The sequence below is a fragment of the Mirounga leonina genome, unplaced genomic scaffold (genome assembly GCF_011800145.1).
Source record: "Mirounga leonina isolate KUSES-001 unplaced genomic scaffold, KU_Mleo_1.0 Mir_115, whole genome shotgun sequence".
Classification (NCBI taxonomy): Eukaryota; Metazoa; Chordata; class Mammalia; order Carnivora; family Phocidae; genus Mirounga; species Mirounga leonina.
In genome coordinates this window covers 75,642,954-75,664,351 of record NW_023270268.1, presented here as the reverse complement: position 1 = coordinate 75,664,351, position 21,398 = coordinate 75,642,954, and the positions used below count along the sequence as shown (strand labels likewise).

General features: G+C 42.6%; 1 protein-coding gene across 4 annotated transcripts in view; it reads left to right on the top strand.

The window, feature by feature from the left end:
* The window catches only part of IGF2BP2 (insulin like growth factor 2 mRNA binding protein 2), a 158,045-nt gene that overhangs the window by 127,627 nt on the left and 9,020 nt on the right, over nucleotides 1–21,398 (top strand). For 2 of the 4 annotated variants that reach the window (XM_034999758.1, XM_034999759.1), the window contains exons 8-12: nucleotides 5,046–5,168; nucleotides 5,506–5,641; nucleotides 8,050–8,178; nucleotides 19,264–19,332; nucleotides 20,228–20,344. In XM_034999758.1, the coding sequence (XP_034855649.1) occupies nucleotides 5,046–5,168; nucleotides 5,506–5,641; nucleotides 8,050–8,178; nucleotides 19,264–19,332; nucleotides 20,228–20,344 (574 nt within the window). The remainder of the gene's footprint in view (nucleotides 1–5,045; nucleotides 5,169–5,505; nucleotides 5,642–8,049; nucleotides 8,179–19,263; nucleotides 19,333–20,227; nucleotides 20,345–21,398) is intronic. The other 2 variants (XM_034999760.1, XM_034999761.1) reach the window with 1 other exon arrangement.

Below are 21,398 nucleotides of genomic sequence, written 5' to 3'. Positions count from 1 at the left end.
TGCAGATATTTACTTCTTTTCCCTAAGTTGCCTTTCCACTCTGTTGACCTTGTCCTTTGGTCCACAAAAGCTTTTAAATTTGATGTTAAATTTGTCTGTTTTGGTGTCTGTTTTGGTATCTATTTTAGTGTTGTTTGGAACTTGTCTGTTTGGTGTTTGTTGCCTTTGCTTTGGTGTCTCATTGCTAAATCTAATGCCGTGAAGTTTTCCCTGTTTTCTTCTAGGAATATTATAGTTTTTAAGTTTTACATTTAGGTCTTTATTCCATTTTGAGTTAATTTTTGTATGGGACTAAGATAAGGGTCTAGCTTCATTCTTTTGCATATGGATATCCGGTTTTCCCAGCACCATTTGTTGAAGATGTTGTTCCTCATTGTGTTATCTTGGCACCCTTGTCAAAGATAATTTGATCATATATGCAAGGGTTTATGTCTGGGCTCTCTGTTCTGGACCATTGGTTTATTTGTCTGTCTTGATACCACTACCATAGTGTCTTTTTTTTTTTTAAGATTTTATGTATTTACTTGAGAGAGAGTGACAGAGATAGTGAGAACATGAGCTGGGAGGAGAGGGAGAAGCAGGCTCCCTGCTGAGCAGGGAGCACAACATGGGACTCGACCCCAGGATCATGACCTGAGCTGAAGGCAGAAGCCCAACCAACTGAGCCATCCAAGCGCCCTGCCATTACCATAGTGTCTTAATTACTGTAGCCTTGTAACATGTTTTGAAATCAGGAAGTGTGAGTTCTCTAGCTTTGTTCTTCTTTTCAAAATTGTTTTGACTGTTCAGGGTCCCTTGAGATGCCAAATGAATTATTTCTGCAAAAAAATGCCATTGGGATTTTGATAGGGATTGCATTGAATCTGTAGATCACTTTGGGTAGTATGGACATCTAAACAATATTAAGTCTTCCAATTCATGAACATGGGTTGTCTTTACATTTATATTTGTCTTTAATTTCTTTCACCGCTCATATAGTTTTCAGCATATAAGTCTTTTATCTCCTTGGTTAGGTTTATTTCTAAGTGTTTTATTCTTTAGGATACTATTACAAAATGAAACTTCTCTTAATTTTCTTTTCAGGTTGTTCATTATTAGTATATAGAAACACAATTGATTTTTGTGTGTTGATTTTATATCCTGCAACTTTCCTGAATGAGTTTATTCTAACAGCTTTTTTGTGGAATCTTTAGAGTTTTCTTCATATAAGATCATGTTATCTGCAAACAGATGATAATTTACTTCCTTCCTTTTCAATTTTGATTCCTTTTATTTTTCTTACCTAATTGCTTTAGCTAACACTGCTAATACTAAATTGAATAGAAGTGGTGAAAGTGGGTATCGTTCTCTTGTTCCTGATCTTAGAGGAAAATTTGTCTTTCACCATTGAATATGATGTTCACTGTGTGCTTTTTACAAATGGCCTTTATTTTGTTAAGATAGTTTCCTTCTATTCCTAAATTGTTGAGTGTTTTTATCATGAAAGGGTGTTAAATTTTTGTCAAATGCTTTTTCTGCATTAATTGAGATAATCATGTGGTTTTTCACCTACATGTATTGACCTATATTAATGTATATTACATTGATTTTTTTTTTTTTATTTTGAACCACCCTTACATTGCAGATGTACATCCTACTTGGTCATAATGTATCATCCTTTTAATGTACAATGCTTTTGAATTCATTTTTCTTGTAGTTTGTTGAGGACTTTTATATCAATATTTATCAGGGATATTGGTCTGTAGTTTTCTTTTCTCAAAGTGTCTTTGTCTAGCTTTGGTATTAGAGTAAAGCTGGCCTCATAGAATGAGCTTGGAAGTGTTCCCTCTTCTTCAATTTTTGGAAGCGTTAGAGAGGGATTGGTGTTAATTCTTCTTTAAATGTTTGGTAGAAAAAATAATGTTTGGTAGAATTCTCCAGGGAAGCCATCTGGTCCTGGGCTTTTCTTTGTTGGGAGGTTTTTAATTACTGATTCAGTCTCCTTACTCATTATTTTCTGTTCAGATTTTCTATTCAAGGTTTAGTCTTAGTAGGTTGTGTGTTTCTGGGAATTTACCTATTTCTTCTAGGTTATCTCTTTGTTGATGTACAACTGTTCATAGTATTCCCTTGTAATCATTTTTATTTCTATGACATCAGTTACAATGTCCCCTCTTTCATTTCTGATTTTAGATATTTGAGTGCTCTTTCTTTTCTTAGTTAATCTAGATAATGTTTATCAATTTTGTTGATCTTTTCAAAAACCAATTCTTGGTTTTTTCTTTTGTTTTTCTTTTATCTCTTTTGCTTATCTTTGCTCTAATCTTTATCATTTCTTTCCTTATACTAGCTTTGGGTTTAGTTTATTCTTTTGCTAATTCCTTGACGTTTAAATTTGTCGATTTGAGTTTTTGGTTTTTTTTTAATCCATTCAGCCAATCCATGTCTTTTAGATTGGGAAGTTTAATTCTTTTACATTTAAAGTAATTACTAATAGGAAGGACTTACTCTTGCCATTTTGTTGTTTTTTGCATTTCTTGTAGCTTTATTGTCCCTCCTTGTCTGTCTTACTGCATTCTTTTGTGTGTTTTTTTACTTTGTTCTTTGCCTTTTGGGTTTTTTTAGTGATATGCTTTGCATCCCTTCTCATTTCCTTTTCTGTATATTCTATAGATATTTTCTTTGTGGTTACCATTGCAATTTTATAAAACATCTTAAAGTTATAGCATTCTATTTTAAACTGATAGCAACTTAAGTTCAATCATATTCAAAAACTTTGCTCTTTTACAACTCTACCCCCCACTTTGTTACTGATGTTACAAATTGCTGTTTATATATTTTATACCCATTAACAGATTTATCTTTTTAAAAATATTTTTGTCATTTAAATTCTGTGCATCAAAATTAATATAGTACAGGTTATTATATTTGTGTATTTACTTTTACTAGAGAACCTTATATTCATATGGCTTTGTGTTGCTGCTCACTGTCCTTTCATTTCCATTAAAGGACTCCTTTTAGCATTTCTTGTAGAGCAAGTATAATGATAAGGAACTCCCTTAGCTTTTGTTTATCTAGGAAAGTCTTAATTTCTCCTTCATTTTCACAGGAAAGTTTTGCTGGATACAATATTCTTGGCTGATGTGTTTTTCTTTCAGCATTTTGGACATATCATCCCACTTCCTTTAGGCCTGCAAAGTTTCTGCTCAGAAATCTTGTGGAAACTCCCTTGTATTGAATAATCACTTTTCTCTTGCTGCTTTCAAGATTCTTTCTTTGTCTTTGATTTTGGAAAATTGGCTTATAATGTGTCTCAGTGTGGTTCTCTCTGGTTTTGTCCCAGTTGGAGTTCTTTGAGCTTCTTGAATCTACATGTCCATTTCTTTCCTGAGATTTGGGAAGTTTTCTGCTATTATTTCTTCAAATGAGCTCTCTGCCCTCTCTCTTTCTTCCTTCTGGGATTCACCTATTAGTCCATTTGATCTTGGCCCCTAAGTTCCTTAGCCTTTCTTTGTGCTCTCTGGGGACCTTTTTTCATTCTTTTTTTCTTTCTTCTACTTTGACTTGATGATTTCAAATGACCAGTCTTCAAGTTTGCTCATTCTTTCTTCTGCCTGTCAAGTCTGATGTTGAACCTCTTTAATTTTTTTTGCGGGGGGGGGGTTCGGTTATTATATTTTTTAGTTCCATTATTTGTTCTTTATAGTTTCTCTCTTTGTTGATATTTCCATTTTGTTCATGCATAGTTTTCCTGTTGTTTAGTTGTCTGTGTTCTCTTTTAGTTCATTGAGTGTCTTTATGACAATTATTGTAAATTCTTTGTCAGGTAGCTCATAGAGCTGCATTCCTTTAGGGTTCGTTTCTGGAGTTATATTTTTATCCTTTGATTAGACCGTATTTCCCTGTTTCTTTGTATGTCTTTTAATGTTTTGGTGGGATTGGGGCATTTGAAAAAACAACCATCTCTTAGTCTCTGTGTACTGGCTTCAATGAGGGGAAGACCTTCCTTTCCTTATCAGCGCTACTGGAGGTGTTAGGGCCTCTCAAGCCTTTTCTAATCTCTTTCTCCCCCTGCCTTCTGACTGTAGAGCTGCAGCTCTAGCATACTGCTCACCTCTTTTTTCAGCGGCTTTCAAAACTCTGGCACCAGTCTCCTCAATGCTCCAAGTGAGGCAAGACCGAAACCAGTCCTTGGGTGGCTCCCAGATAAGCCAGGATGTCAGGTGTATGGTCCAGTCTTTTGTTTGCATCCCATGGGAGGATCCCTGGTGTGGGAGATTTCCTCCCATTTGTTCCTCGCTATGCAGCATAAGGGAAGGAGCATGTGTAGCCACACTGAACACTGCAAATTTTTCCACCCCTTTTACTGGAGTCTTTTCTTGGCTTTACAATGGCCAGGGTGCTATGGCTTCTCAGCTGAGCTCTGGACTTCACACAGAGGCATTCCAGTCTCTCTATTGCTGTTAACTTGGTGTCTCTGTGGGGTTAGGAGAGCCTGTAGCATCCTAGTCTGCCATATGGCTGATATTCTCCCTTGTCTTTTTTAAGAACAAGAAAAACCTTCCTAAAGTCATGCAACAGACTTCTTCTCATACCTCATTGGCCAGATTCGCCTCATGGACCCACTTCCAGTCCATCTTAACAAGGGAATATAATTACTGTGGCTTAGCTTATGTTAATCAGAATTCGTGCACTAGGGCGCCTGGGTGGCTCAGTTGGTTAAGCGACTGCCTTCGGCTCAGGTCATGATCCCAGGGTCCTGGGATCGAGTCCCACATCAGGCTCCCGGCTCAGCGGGGAGCCTGCTTCTCCCTCTGACCCTCTCCTCTCTCATGCTGTTTCTCTCTCGCTCGCTCTCTAATAAATAAATAAAATCTTTAAACAAAAAAAAAAAAGAATTCGTGCACTGGGGTTGGTGAGGGAACCAGCCTCACCTAAAGCCCATCACTACTTGGTACCTGAACAAAATGACTTCTGTTTGTAAAGGGAAAAAAGTGGTTTAATAGCTCTTAGAAGGCAAGCAGTGTGTCCACCTTAAGTGTTAAATTGTTGTTTGTCTCTTTTAGAGCTGAAGAGATTCCTCTGAAAATCTTGGCCCACAATGGCTTAGTTGGAAGACTGATTGGAAAAGAAGGCAGAAATTTGAAGAAAATTGAACATGAGACGGGGACCAAGATAACAATCTCATCGTAAGCCACCCATTCAGTTTAATTGTGCCCAAAATGGAGAACTTGAGCATTTTGATATGCCCAACTCCTTCATCTGCCTTTCCTTAAAATAGGAGTATAATCATAAGTGATGTAATTCTCTCCAACACCATCAAAACAGATGCATAAATAGTTACCAGTCAGACATTTTCTACTATGGATATGAGCTAAGTCACCTCTAAGATTTGAGATAAGATGCCAAGTATTTGATACCACAGTGTGAGGTGAGGGAATCCTCCACCAAGACTTGTTTCTGATCCTTCTGGGATTTTATTTTTCCTTTTGAAAAAGGAAATCTCTCTTTTTTCCCGGTGGCCAGCTTGCAGGACTTGAGCATATACAACCCTGAAAGAACCATCACTGTGAAGGGCACAGTCGAGGCCTGTGCCAATGCAGAGGTAGAGATTATGAAGAAGCTCCGTGAGGCCTTTGAAAATGATATGCTGGCTGTTAATGTAAGTGCCGAATGCTTTCTTCTCTACTGGTTTTCACATGTGTTTTCAGGCAGGACACAAGCCTCTCTAAGAATAGTTGTCATTCAGCTAGTGAGGAAGTGCCTTAGAATAGATATGCAGAATTATTACTGCCTTCTTGGGGTAAGAGCATTGAAACAAGCAGGAAACCAACTCCTCGTGGATTGTGATAAATGCGCTGGACAAAATAGTGTGAAACTATTAAAATCATAACTTTGAAGATTATAAAATGAAGAATTGCTTATGATATAATGTTAATTAAGACAAGAGCACATAGAAGTGTATTTAACTCAGGTTACGGTTATGTAAAATAATATGGAGCAAAATGACTGGAAGGCTGCATACAAAAATAAAAACAGCTGGTACACTAGGAAAGTGGGATTTTTTTCTACTTTACAGACTTTCTATATTGTCCTGTTACTTTGTAAATTTAAAAATACATCCTTTAAAATTAAACTCTGCTTTTCATCCCTTGCTTACTGATCTGCACGTCTGGATCACCCAATAAATGTTGTCCAGCACCTTGGCTCTCACTGATGCTTCGAGCAGATGTCCGGGTTTGGGCATGTCCTTCCTGTTATTGCTAACTAATTCTCACTTTATAATGGGGAGACACCAGTCTGACATTCAGAAATCTTAAAAATAATTGTCTATCAACAAACCCCAAGCTCCACTCAGAGGAGTACTTTTTTTCATTTTTTTATTACAATGATTTTCTAACATAAACAAAAGAGGAAGTGATACTACAATAAGTCCTCATATGCCTATAATCTGACTGAACGGTTATCAGCTCATGGCCTGTTTTGTTTCATCTGGACTTTTGTCTGCTTTCCCACACTCCTTGAACTTTGAAGCAAATCCCAGACTTGGTAATATTTCACAGAGGAGTAAATGTTGACAAAGAGCTCTGTAGGCTAAACCCAGTGCTGTCAGTGTAGCTCTTTCTAAGGACCCTCCACCCCAGGTCAGAACACTATCCCCACCTCGCCCCATCCCCACCCCCTACCCTGTAGCAGCCCACATCACGTGATAACTATGGAACATGATGAGGACAAGATTGCATTGTCACCTCCCTGTTTGTGTGTATTTGTGGAAATATTCTCAGATGATCTCATTTTCTTCTTTTGGGCTCTTGACGTCGTACAATAAACATCTCTTCTGTGAATACCCAGAAAAGTTACAGAAGGGTCTGGGTGTTCCAGAGTACCTCAACTTGAGCATACCACTTAGACTCATCCATGTCTGCACCGAAGTCATGTGTTGATAGGTGAATAACAAAATTACTGGATCTTAGGTATCAGATGAGGTCAAGGTTAAAGATCCCAGCTCTCCTACTCCAAACATCCTAAGAGGAGGAAAGATAATGGGAGGCCCTAGTCACAGATAAGAAAACAGAAAATGTTAGAGAGCTGCTTAGTGTTCAGGAAGACAAAGGTAGGAGCAGGGAGGACACAGCGCAGGTGACAACATCCCTCTGCCTCTGAAGGGCTGGGCAGTTCAAACTCACCACAGCCTAGGTGAGCATCCCCATGTATAAATGGGAAATTAGCAAGCAGGTGAGAAGATCACAACACTGGCAACCAAATGGTGAAAAATTCAAAGTTGTGAACCATCCTGAACCTGGAGAATGGAGTTTACATGTGTGGTATCCCAGTGAAAGGTCTGATCTTTCTCTGGATAGAGTTGGGAAAACCTATTAACCCAGTATGTTTTAAACATACTCATTCCACAAGTATTTATTGAGTACTTACTATGTACCAGGCACTGAGCACACAACACTGAGTAATACAGTCTCTGTCCACAAGGAAATTATGGTCTAAAAGGGAAGAGGCAACTAATCAGGCGATGCAAATACTCTGTGATGATACTTGAAATAATAATTGAAGGAAACACAGGAATGTTGGTGGGGGCGCATAGAAAGGGCACTGGCGCAGAGACCTTCAGGATGAGAGAAGGTTTCCTGGCTGAGGGGACATCTAAGTTCAGGTGAAATCCACATGAAGAGCAGGACTTAGCCAGGTGAGGAGGAAGAGAAACACATTCCTTACATGATGGATAATGTGTGCAGGAGCCCAGCAGTGAGAGAGGAGCAGGATGGGCTGGGTGGGGATGAGGGGTGAGCAGAAGAGAGGGTGTGGTGGCCTGGGTCCCCCAAAGGAGCCTGGTTGGCTGTGTTATGATGTGTAGACACTCTCAGAGAAGCTTTGAAGGAGTGCCACGGTCAGCTTGAGGTTTGGAGAGCCCACCCCAGCAGCAGGGTGGTCCATGAGGCCAGGGCAGTGCTGATTAGGAGGCACTGGTGCTAACCAGCCAAGAGATGGAGGTTGACCCAGGCAAGCTGGGCCTCTCTGGTCTCCTCCCCTCATCTTTTTCTCCATTTCTGTTCCCAGCAACAAGCCAATCTGATCCCGGGGTTGAACCTCAGCGCACTTGGCATCTTTTCAACAGGACTGTCCGTGCTGCCTCCACCAGCAGGGCCCCGAGGAGCTCCCCCCGCTCCCCCTTACCACCCTTTCGCTGTAAGTAGCTCAGCATCCAGAGGTTTGCTCATGCTCTGGGCACCCCCAGGCAGCAGCATTACTCTGCTATGTTGAATCACAGCTAAAGCTTTAATTTGGAGGCCATAATCATAAATGATTATAGGATAAATCCAACATTTCTTAGGACTTCTTCCTAATGGACAGATAAATATTATTAAACCATCCTCTAAATATATGCTCTTGAACATAGTATATATCAAATCTAGGAAAGAAACTGCAGTGCTAGCAAATTCACTAACTAGAAGCCTCTTTATTACAAAACAGGATTTGTTAGCTCAAATAAGAATCTTCATGAGTATTGTTCATTTAATAATAGGGTACCTGGATAACTCGAATATATATATTTCTTACCTGTTTCTACAATTCAAATGCATCATTTTATTAATAGGCAGTTTTTAAAAGAAAATAATACACAGTGTTTGTTTCTAAACACTTAGCACAATGCCTGGCATTTAGTAGGTTCTCAATAAGTATTTATTGTTTGGGTCATCATTAATAAAAAGGGAAATGTGAATGTTATGAGTTTTCTAATTGTTGCTTCCATTTACAAGCATTATAGATCAATACATTGTCAAATTTGGGTTCAGGATACTTGACAGCTTATTTTTTTTCACTCTTCATTCTTTTCTATACATATTGCTTATCGTTTAAGCAAACTTTCTTTCCTCTGATGTTTATACTTTTTAATGGGAAGAGTTAGGTTGATGAACACTGCGTTAGCTAACCCTCCTGTCTTCTGAGAGGTGGTCTCTGGTGTAAGCATTACAATGTGAGAACTCCTAGTAGCTCTTTGAATTCTGTAGAGAGACAGGGTGAAGCCACTATGTTCTTCTGCCAGCAATTTATAGACATGAACTGGCACCCACGTTTTTGGTCACAAGAATATACACATTCTGCAGTCTTGTTTATATACAGATCTTCTGAGTCATTTCTAAATCTTCATACCATTTCTTTGGAGGTATATCCATTTTCTCTTAAACTAAAGGATAGGGCCCAATATTAGACCATGCATGTGGGGGTGGGGGCCAGGTTAGAGGGAGCTAGGCTGCGTGACAGGAGGGACTGTGGCAGCTATCACAGTCATGTGGCTACTCCAAGGAGCTAGAACAGCCCTGAGAGATGTACATCCCCATGTCTTTGCTGTGAGATTTGAGAATGACCAAGGTTGGTCCATTCAGTGGTGTTGAGACACATCTCATTTCTTAGGAGAAAGTCTGTATCTACTGCCTACAGAAGATAACCTCGGAGGGGCGCCTGGGTGGCTCAGTCAGTTAAGTGTCTGCCTTCGGCTCGGGTCATGATCCCGGGGTCCTGGGATCGAGTCCCCGCATCGGGCTCACCGCTCGGCGGGAAGCCTGCTTCTCCCTCTGCCCCTCCCCCGAACACGTGTTCTCTCACTCACTCTGCTCTCTCTCTCTCAAATAAATAAATAAATAATCTTAAAAAAAAAAAAAGAAGAAGAAGATAACCTCAGAACTGAAGTTGAGATAAACATAAATGCTCAGGGGAGAAGTATGATAGAACAGGCCACTTCTAATATCAGTAATCTGAAATCATGGGGTCAGCAAACCCCTATTTTGAGATTTAGCTCAGGGGCCAGACTCACCTACAACTTACTTTTGTAAATAAAATTTTATTGGGGGTGCCTGGATGGCTCACTTAGTTAAGCATCCAACTCTTGGTTTTGGCTCAGGTCATGATCGCAGGGTCATGAGATCAAGCCCTGTGTTGGGCTCCTCGCTCAGCAGGGAGTCTGCTTGAAGATTCTCACCCTCTGTCCCTCCCCCTACTCACAAACTCACTCTCTGTATCTCTATAAAAAATAAATGAATAAATCTTTTTTTTAAAGATTTTATTTATTTCAGAGAGAGAGTGCACACAAGCAGTGGGGAGTGGCAGAGGGAGAGGGAGAAGCAGGCTCCCTGCTGAGCAGAGAGCCCGACGTGGAGCTCAATCCCAGGATCCCGGGATCATGACCTGAGCCAAAGGCAGACGCTTAACGGCTGAGCCACCAGGTGTCCCTCAATAAAGCTTTTTTAAAAAATTTATTGGGGGCGCCTGGGTGGCTCAGATGGTTAAGCATCTGCCTTCGGCTCAGGTCATGATCCCAGGGTCCTGGGATCGAGCCCTGCATCGGGCTCCCTCCCTGTTCAGCAGAGAGCCTGCTTCTCCCTCTGCCTCTCTCTCTGTCTCTCATGAATAAATAAATAAAATCTTTAAATTAAAAAAAAAAATTTATTGGAACACAGCCATGACCTTTGGTTATATATTGTCTGTTTGCTTTTTTGCTGTGATGGCAGAGTCAAATAGGTGCAATAGGAACCCTGTGACCTGCAAAGTCTAAAATAAGTATTTGGCCCCTTACAGAAACAGTTCTCAGACCCCTGTACTGCAACAAGGGGAGAGGCTATCGTGTGATAGAATATTTTCTAAACTTGAAAATAAGTTTTGCCAGTTGGAAAGCTTCCTTTCATCTGAGATTTTTACTACAATGGGAAGATAACCATTTTAGTAAAATACGTAGTTCCTGTTCTTCATCAAATAGATTTTACTTTTTTTTTTTTTTAAGATTTTTAAAATGTATTTATTTGACAGAGTTAGCACAAGCAGGGGGAGCGCAGGCAGAGGGAGAAGCAGGCTCCCCCGTGAGCAAGGAGCCCAACATGGGACTCGATCCCAGGACCCTGGGATCATGACCTGAGCCGAAGGCAGACGCCTAACCGATGGAGCCACCCAGGCATCCCAGATTTTACTTTCTTTATAAAGCTAAAAGCCATGTATTTCTGATCTTGATCCCATAGATCAAGATTAGGTTCTAATCCAGAGCACGTAGTTGCCCCAACTGTCTGCGACAATATGGCTCTCTGGGGCAGCTGTGAAAGTGCAGGCCAGGGCATGAAGGTGGCCATCACTACCTACCTGCACAGGACCTAGGACAGGCCCCCAAAGCCACTCTTGCAGAGTCTGAGAAGGACAGGGTAGGGTGGGAGTGGTGGGCATGCTTTAAATACTTATATTGTTCTCCTGTCACGTAGGCTTTCAGATTTCCTGGAACCTCTAGGGTATTTCTTTGCTTTTATGTATCACAGAACTAGTACTTTCGCTCTTGGCATCCAAAGGTCAGGAAGTCTCTGTACCTCCTCGTAGCTGGCTTATATGTGCCAGGATTGGTCTCTGACCTCTGAAATTTTGGAAGCATATGTGTATGTTTGGAAACTTTTTTATTATTTTCTGGTTAATAAAAATAATATGTGCATAATATTTAAGAAGCAAATAATACAGAAATATAGAAAGTGCAAGTTTTTCTCAATATAGAAATAACCAGTGTTTGCATGTATATGGGTGTGTGTATATATAATTTATATATATATGTTACACATATTTAATATATATGTATTCAAATTTTTCACTCTACTGTGAAAATCCTTGTATATACATCTTGGCTCTTTTATCCAGTTATTTCTTCAGAATAAATTCCTTGAAATGGAATTTCTGAGCCTAAGAATGTATAAATTTTATACATAATATATAATTATAAAATATATAAATGTTGATACCTAACATATAAATTTTGATACATGGAGGATATACTACTTTTCCTTCCCACCAGTGTATTTTTAACCTTGGGCAGGTGACTTAACCTCTTTGCATCACGATGTCGCTGGTCTATAAGATGGGGGTAGTAATCGGGCACCTGGGTGGCTCAGTTGGTTGAGCGACTGCCTTAGGCTCGGGTCGTGATCCTGGAGTCCCGGGATCGAGTCCCACATCGGGCTCCCTGCTCAGCAGGGAGTCTGCTTCTCCCCCTGACCCTTCCCCCCTCTCAGGCTCTTATCTCATTCTCTCTCTCAAATAAATAAATAAAATCTTTAAAAAAAAAAAAAAGATGGGGGTAGTAATCATATACATATCATGGGGTTGTTGTAAGGGTTATTAAATAAGTTAAAACCAGCACATAATAATTTCTATGCAAACATAGCTGCTATTGTCATCACTTTTACTTTCCATCTTTTTGTTAATGATTTGTAACAGCTGATTACATATTAAGGCTATAATCTATTCATCATGTTGTCCATATTTTCTACCAGCTTGTCATTTCTCTTTGCCTTATTCATGGTGTCTTGTGCCATAATAATTTAAAATAGATACTTTGAACAAATTGTTGTATGAAGTAAAATGTAAACATTTCCCTTGGCCTGCCTTATCTTACCCAAAGTTTACCCAACAACCATTCCCCATAAGCATAGCACCTTTATGTTTACACTTTTTAGAAATGTTTTCTCAGCATATATACAATCTTTCAAAACTATATATGTAATCATGTCATACAGAATTACAAGGTTTTTGGTTTTGGGTTTTTTTGTTTGTTATGGGCATTTTTTCATAGCTAGACCTAATTCTCTTTAATGGCCATGTAGTATTCCATTGTATGAATTTACTATAATTTTTCTAACCAGCACACTATTTTTAGACATTTGTATTGTTTCCACATTTTCTATACTACACATAGTGTCAAAATGAATATTCTTCATAAGTCTTTGCACAAATGTGTGAGTATATCTGAAAGTAAATTCTCTAAGACTAGACTTATTATATCAAAGGGTATATGCAATTTAAATTCTCACAGATATCCCTTCACCAGAATTCATGTAGAAATTTTAAGAAGTAAGGTAGTTAAATCAGTGATGTTTGTATGGATTCTGTCCTTTGATGTCACGCTAAAGAAAAAATCTCCCATCCAGGACTGACTGTAAAAATATTCTCCCATGTTTTCTTATTGGTTTTTGAGAATTGTTATTTGTATTTGTATCTGTAATCCACAGGGAATTTATCTTGATTTATACTTTGACAAAAGGATCTAACTTTCTTTTCTTTCCAAATGGATAGCCACATTTCCCAAAATCATTTTTTGAATGATGTACAATTTTATCACTCAGTTTGAAATTCTAGCATTGTCATACACTAAATTCCCACTTAGTCATCTTCCTGACTCTGTTCCATTCATCTCTTTGTCTACACTAATTACTGTAGTTTTATACTCTCTTTAACAGCATGATTATTTTTTTCTCAAAGGATGAATTGGAAAGATGACCAACTTTTAATATGCTTGGGAATATTTAACAATATATAGAAGTTTTCTATTCTTGAAGATTTGATAAGTTTTCTATTTCTTGTGTTTTCTATTTCTTGAAGCTATCCATAAAACATCTGGGCCTACCACCTTTTGTTTGTTTCATTTGTAAACTCTTCAGTTTCTTGTAAGTTTTTGACTTAGTTGTGTTGATTTTTATTTTCCTGTAAAAGTATTTATCTAATTTTCATATGTGTTGGCGTAACGTGTACAGAGCAGACTATTGGCCTTTTAAATCCCCGAACTTGTGTATTACTCTCTTGTAATTCCTAGCATCGTATATTTGTGTTTTCTCTTCTTTTCTTTTTTAAGTTTTGTTTTGTTTTTGTTTTTGTTTTTAAGTAAACACTACCCCCAACATGGGGCTTGAACTCAGGACCTCAAGATCCAGAGTCTCATGTTCTACGGACTGAGCCAGCCAGGGGCCCCTCTTTGTTTGCTTAATCAAATTTGCTAGGGCTTTGTCTATTTTAAACTTCTAAGTAGTTAATGGTTTCTTTTTTGTTATCTTGCAATTGTTTCCTGTACTTTGTACTCAGACAGTGTTATCGGAACATTTCTGATTTTTGTGGCCTTACTCACGCATAATCAGTTTTTGAATTCATGGGCGTTTGGAAAGATGTGCCTTTTTCTGATGGGCTCAGAGTTGTGTTTATAGCTATAAAAGCAAGCTTCTCATTGGCGGCTCATATCCTCTATATAATTATTTTTATCTGTATGATTTATTACATGATGGGAGAAGTTTGCTCTTCGCTCACTGTGATTATGGTTTTGTCAAATTCTTTATTGTAACCAAGTTTGTTTAGTGTGTTTTGGTCAGCTCACTCTAGAAAGTATCTGGAATTTTATTCCAAATTATTAAGCTTTCTTTCTTAATGAATACACAGTCTCATAATCTATAGTTTAGAATTAACTAAACTGTAACTGGTTACTTTGCTCACTGCAGATGGTTTCTTGATCTCCACATGCTCTCATTTTTTGAGTTATTTGGGGCTTTTTTGTTAGTCTGTCAGGAATACTTGCTTCAACAATCTTTTTCAGGAATAGTACACAAGTAGTATAACTTCTAAACCTTTCTAGATCTGAAAATGCCTTTCTTTTCCCCTCACACATGAATGAAAGTTCAACTGGCTGTCTAGAGATTCTAGAGTCCTAGTGCTTTTAGAACCCTGAAAACAATACTTTCAGTATTTTGTTTTTCAGGTACATGTGCTAACCAGCCTGATTCTCCTTATTTTGTAGATAGCTTTTTCCTCCTTCTGTCTACAAGTTATTTGCCTTTTTTAGTATTTTTGCCTTCCCCCTCGGAATTCAGAAATCTGAATCTCAGCCCTTTGATCTCAAGTTTCAGATTTTTCTTTGGTTCAGGAAAATCTTTTGCTTCTGTACTTAATGTTCGTTTTACTTCTCTTCCCTCCACTTCATTTTCTCCTTCTGGAACTCCCCCTTTATGGATCATACATCTCTATTCTCATGTCTGGTTCCTTCTTTTTGTTTTGCATGGGTTAATCTTCCAATGCCCTGATGGGCTTTGCAGGAGTGTCTTTTCTGCTGTTATATACAGCCTCTGTTGAATGTTTCCAAGATCAATCTAGGTCCCTCCTTGTTTTTTTCTCGTAGCAATTACTTACATGTGAATGAACTGTCATCTTGAATCTAATTAAGAAATCAAATCAAAGGGCGCCTGGGTGGCTCAGTCGGTTAAGCATCTGCCATCAGCTCAGGTCATGGTCCTGGGGGTCTTGGGATTGAGTCCCCCATTGGGCTCCCTGCTCAGCGGGGAGCCTGCTTCTCCCTCTTCCACTTCCCCTGCTTGTGCTTTTGCAATGTGTGCGCTCTTTCTCTCTGTCAAATAAATAAGTAAAATCTTAAAAAAGAAAAAAAAAAATCAGGGGCGCCTGGGTGGCTCAGTCGGTAAGCGTCTGCCTTTGGCTCGGGTCATGATCCCAGGGTCCTGGGATCGAGCCCTGCATGGGGCTCCCTGCTCAGCAGAAAGCCTGCTTCTCCCTCTCCCACTCCCCCTGCTTGTGTTCCCTCTCTCGCTGTGTCCCTCTCTGTCAAATAAATAAATAAAATCTTAAAAAAAAAACAAACTTTTTTTAAAAAGCTCTTCCTCTTTCCTGAATTAATTCACTGGGGTCATTTGTTTGCCTTGCTCAGCTTTGCTCCCCTCTGTCATGTTGTTAATTCTCTATATATGTCTAATGAATTTTAATTGTCTATTCATATATTTAAATAAACTCAACAGAAGGCATATTAGAATCTTTAGGGGAGTTTTTCCATAACATGTGCCATGGGCCCCACTGGAACCTATGAATTCGCAATGTTCTAGGTGGGGGCAGCATTGGGCATAGTGGTTGAGACCTTGGGCTGCAGAGTCAGACACAGATCTGTGCCCAGATCTTGGCTCTGCCTCTTACTAGCTTAACGGTTTCTAGTTTTCATCAGTTCCTGAGGTTGTCCCATGAGAACACAGAGGTGGATAAGCCGCCATTGTGGGGAAGCCCTTTGACAAGCTGGGGTAGAGTGGTGAACCTTCTGAATCTTGGAGAGCTCTGCCCAAGTCCACTCCCTCCTTCCAGGCCCATGGCCCCATCCCTGGTTCCTAGGAAAGCATCCACTGTCTTTGCAGTGTGGCATCAGTCTGTCTTCACACTAAAGCTGTTTGAGTATTTTTGAACATAATCTGTATGCCTGACCCCTGCCCTGTCCACTACCCATTTCCTACCCTCACTCTTCCTACCCCCTGATTTCTTCAGGCTTCAGTGTATTACTTAAATCTGGCATCATGATTATGGTCATACACAGCAGCTTGGAACGAAGGACACTGCAGTTCTTCCCGGAAAAGCTGGTCCGACTATAATTCCCTTTTTAATTTTTACAAATGCATTTGATATATACTCCTCTACTCTACTCACACCCCAGAACAGTTAAGCAGAGAGGAAAAGCAGATACCAGTTTCCCTCAAACTGAGAATGTAACATGAACCAGTGGGTAATAATGACCACACACCCCCTTGCTGCCACTGTTGGCAGGGGGTGGGGGCCACCTTTACTAGGACATCCTTCACCCCCTCCCAAGGGTCATGATGCCTCTCAGATACTCAAAAATAAAGTCGCTTCTCCTTTGTAAAATAACAGAATTCTCAAACTGGCACAGTGAGGCCAACTTCTGAGTTGGGGGTGGGGTTCCATATTAGCCTCCCCACTCCCTGGGCCCTTGGTTTATCAGATGGCTACAACCTGCTTTCCCGGTAAAGAGAACATGTATTCAAGTCATCAGCGGGTAATTTCTCTGATCATTGTGACAAAGTCTGTTTTGAAAGCCTTCTTCCATTTGAGACTGTAGACTCCATTTAAGCTGGGGAGGATGGAAAATAGAGTGTGTGCTCTAAGCCGTACATTTCATTATAAACAGTGCTCACTTAACACTCCTCATTCAATCCATACAGTAGCCAACGATAGATTCTTCATTCCTGTGACCTCCCTGAATGCCACATAACATCCTTCGGGGGCATCCATTGTACTTAGGGTCTAATCCACATCAGAACCAAGGCCTGCAAGACCTCCCCATTGTTTGCAGCTGTACTCTCTTAACTTGCTTTCACCGTACTGTTCTCTTTTCTGTTTTTCAAAAGGCCAACCTTTTCTAGCTCAGCACCTCTAAGAGCCCTGCTTAGAATGTTCCCTCCCCAGTGCCTTGCCTAGGGTGCTGTGCTCTCCATGGGTCCCAGCTCAGAAATCACCTCCTGCAGGGGTCTTCCTGGACCCTCCCAAGGTTGCCCTCCCACCCATCATCTCCGCTGCTTCCCTTCCGCACATTGTCCTGTTCGCTTCTTTCACAACACTTGTCTGCGTCCCCGGTAGACTGTCAGTCCCGTGGTGGCAGCGACCCTTCTGTCTTAATAGCTGTGTCCCCAGCACCTAGAGCGGTGCTTCATAGGTGGTCAGGTGTTCAGATATCTTTTTCATGAGTGAATGAACGGTCAAAGGAACCCTTGCAACAATATTAGAAGATCTAATTTCTAGAAGATCTAGGTGATATTATTTTAGTCCATTTGTGGATGAGGCTCAGAGTGGTTGAATAAATTATTCCAACTTGTATAGAGCTGGTGATTCAGACTCCAGTCTTGTGACTCTTCTGACTCCAAAAACCAACTTGTGTGCACAAAGCCAGCACCTCCACTAGAAATGAGCTCCTGGCTGCCAAGTTTAGGGTTCTTTCCCCACAACAGTTTCCCCCCTGTAGTAACTCACGAATAAAAGGAGAGTGGGGAATCCGTCCTTTTTACCCTTTTACAGCTAATTCTCCCTCCTAGCCCGAGTGGTAGATCTACATTTGATACAGTGTGTCTGTTGGGAGTATTTGAACCCAGATTGGAGCCACACTGTGCCTGGTCTACTCTTGGTCTCATGTGAATTTGGGGAAGAAAAGGCAAATCACAATGCAAAAGAATCATGGCTGCTCTGAGGCCTCCTACAAGAGGAAGGGGAAGCATCCTTTCCCCAAGGCAGAGCTTTGAGCAGAAAGCCACAGGAATTCTCCCCTCATCCTCCATGGCTCAGGACAGGGACCTGCGCAAAGGGTCTGGAGCGGACTGCTCTTCAAGGAAGAAGCAGGCCCTAGAAAGACTTCTTCACCCCGCTTCCTGTCAGATGTGGAGTGCCAGGAGAATCTGGTCCCGTAGCACCCTCTTGTGGCTGTGAGGTGTCACTGCAGCCTCTTTCCAAGGCGTGAGAGCTAGGGTTTGCTCTCACTACAGCAGGGGTTCCCTTCCGTAAGCAGAGCTCTGTGGACAGCTAGGGCACCCCTGGGGGAAGCTCCCCCGTGTCCCCACCTCCTCTCCCCTCCCCGAGGCCAGAAGTCCGCTCTCCAGGCTCAGAAAGGGGGACTGTTTCATTTTGTCCCTAGTGAGTCGTAAGGCGAAGTTGTGATTTGGAGCTCAGAGTGCAGCAGGAGATCTGGGAGACAAGAGAACACCATGAGATTTGTTCCGGGGCCCTCAGACGAAAGCGAGGCCCCGGACTCAAAGTCTCATCCGTGTCTGACCAGTGTCGGAAACCTAGGAGGTCATCCTGCAGGGTGGGCCCTCAGGCGTTGGCTTCATGGTAACCTCCCTTCCTGTAACAGTCATGCCTGCGTTTATGTGACTTTATGTGAGGTGCCGGTAACCGGACCATGCTGATTCTGTATCCTGCCCATACGAATATATGCAATCAGACCTCTTCCTGTCTCACGGCTCATAAGAGTCTGTGAATAAAGGATCTAGCACAGTGCCTAGTACACAGTAAGTAGTTAGTAAGAAGCAGCTACTTTTCTAAATGTTATTTTCCTAATAGCTCTGTTGTTTTCTGTCCACATTTACCTTCCTGTTCCCCCCCCTTACCCCCACACTCACGCACATTCACGCTGTTTATTCACTCGTTTTCTTTCCCTCCTCTCCCAGCCTCTTTCTCAATTCCTCCATTCTCAATCTCGTCATTCCTGCCGAAATTCTCTGAGGGAGCTCATGGACCCAGTTTCCCGGGAGCACATTTGCTGGTCATGCATAACTCCAGATAACGTCCTGCAGTCTCTGTACCTTGTAGTCCCCAGTCCATGGCTTCCCAGAAAGTAGCAGCCACGGGGCCTGCCTGTCTGAGGGAGGGCAGGTTAAAGGAGTGTGCGTGCGCCCTCACTCCCACAGCGGTAAGTTCATAGGGGCCTAATGCTTGGCGCAGCTGAGCCCTGATAAGCTCAGCCCGGCATTCAGTGCTCCAGTGGGAAGAGCGCAGCAGAGATCTGAGCCACCAAGGGACAGGTGCAGACATGACAGTGGGGCCAGGTAATGGTGCAAGGAGCCTGTGCCGTGTGTGGGAATCTCGCCCCCCTGAGTGTGGGGCGTGTCCCTGTGGGCACCCACTGACTGACCGACTGTTTCTTTCATGCTGCAGACCCACTCCGGATACTTCTCCAGCTTGTACCCCCCTCACCAGTTCGGCCCGTTCCCGCATCACCACTCCGTAAGTGTCCTCTCAGGTCAGCGCCATCTGCCACTCGTCCTCCTGTGACAGGCACCACAGAGTCTTGGCGGACTGACCCGCGAATGTTCCCAGTGTGAGTGCTGGGTCCCGTGCTTCCCCGTCAGCCTAGGAGTGACGCATCGTGGGGCATGAGCACACCAAACTGCCCCAGCATCCAGGCTCCCTAAAGGTCCTCCACAGTGCTGGTGCTGTCCTGTTCAGCAGTCCTGCTGAGGCTCACAAATCCATAGGTGGCAGGAGACTGGCACCTGTGAATGATCAGGAGGTCAGATCAGGAGGCCGTGTTGAGCTAAAGAACTGTTTCCAAAGGTCTGTGAACAAGGGCTAACGAAGGGGGTCATGTCGTTTGCGAGGACCCCTGGTGGCCTGGCCCATGTCTCTCTGGGCTGTCACCATGTGGCCTGGTCAGGGCAGGTTTCCTTGTCATCTTCTTTTGAACACGATGTCACTCTGATGAAAATACCGTCTGTGGCTCCCGGGTGCCGAGCGGCTTCCCGTTCCTCCTAACAAAGGGCCTCAGGCCCCATCCTCAGGCCAGCTATATTTAATAACGGTCTTGATTTCTTGGATAAAGACACAGGAGCAGTACACATCACATTTGTATGTGACAAAAAACCTGTGAACAGACAGCTTTCTGTATCCAGCCGACTCCGAGCTGCTCAAGAGGACTTTCCATTTTGATTATCCTTCAGGTGCACTGTGTTCAGGTTCATCCCTCAGGCTTCACACCTACAGAGCCCTAGACCACAGGAGAATCCCATGTGCCATTTTGGCCTTCACAGCACATGGCTTGTGGTAGATGCGCGGTAGCTGCTGAGTGCCTACAGGAGCCACCACAGTGGGAATGACGTCTTGTCTTGTGTTGCCCTTCCAGTATCCAGAGCAGGAGATTGTGAATCTCTTCATCCCAACCCAGGCTGTAGGTGCCATCATCGGGAAGAAGGGGGCGCACATCAAACAGCTGGCCAGATTCGCTGGGGCCTCCATCAAGGTAAAGCTGCTCTCCGACGGCCGCCCTCTTCCATCACCAGCCCCCCACCCCGTGTCCCTTGTTGCTTCTGCTGCTCCTGGCCAACGTCGATGCCAGGGACAGGGGCCCACAGGGTCTGGCAGATTTGCCTCCAGGATTAATCCCATCGGCTCTCCTCTTTACCTCTCCCGTTACTTTCTTGTTAAACTGATAATTGAATTAGAAAAACTATTAGCAACACCTAAGCCAACCCGGTCCTCTTTGGGCTAACACAGCCCTCTTGTCAAGAACGTAAAGCAAAGACAGGCTGAGGGCTTTCCTGAGCCCCGGGGGCGGACACCAGCAGAGCGTCATTTACACTTGGCCCTTATCAGAGCTTTGACGCTTTAATTAGTCTGTGCTGCACAGACCCTTGACCCTCAAGGAAAGTTTGCAGGAAACACTCTTTGGAAGGTGCTAATGCTGTAGATAACGAGAGCTGGGGGACACAGCCCGATAGGCAGCCCTGGGACCCAACGCAGCGGCTCAGGCAGGAAGGCCCCTGGATTTCTGGGAAGGGTCGCGAGAGCCGGCCTGGCGGGGGCAGGGCCATGCCCACATCCTGCCCCCTCGAGCGCCCTGTGAAGAAGTGTCCCAGGGGCTGAAAGGGAAGGATTCTTCAACCCTGGTCCTGCTCCAAGCCCAGCTATCGGCTCTGACTCACAGGCAGAATGCTGAGCACGTCCCAAGCCTCATGAAACACTTTCGAAAACAGAGTTCCCGTTGTTACGTAAAGTAATTTGCTACCATGGGACAACCCGGAATTCCGAACGAGAAGTCTCATGACTTGGAGAGAAAGAATGCTTGCACTTTCTCCTCAAGAAGAACTGGAATGTCTCCCACAGCAAGTGTGCTGGAGAAGAGGCAAAAACAAAATGCTCCGAGCAAAGGACTGCAGTGAGACCGCCGACGAGTTTGATGTAGGTAAAGCACCTCCCGTCTGGTACCTGCAAAGCGCGGAGACCAGGTGCGAGCCCTGAGGTGCGGGCGGCCCGCAGCGCAGCACCCGGGGGGGGCAGGCAGTTGCCGTGGCGGG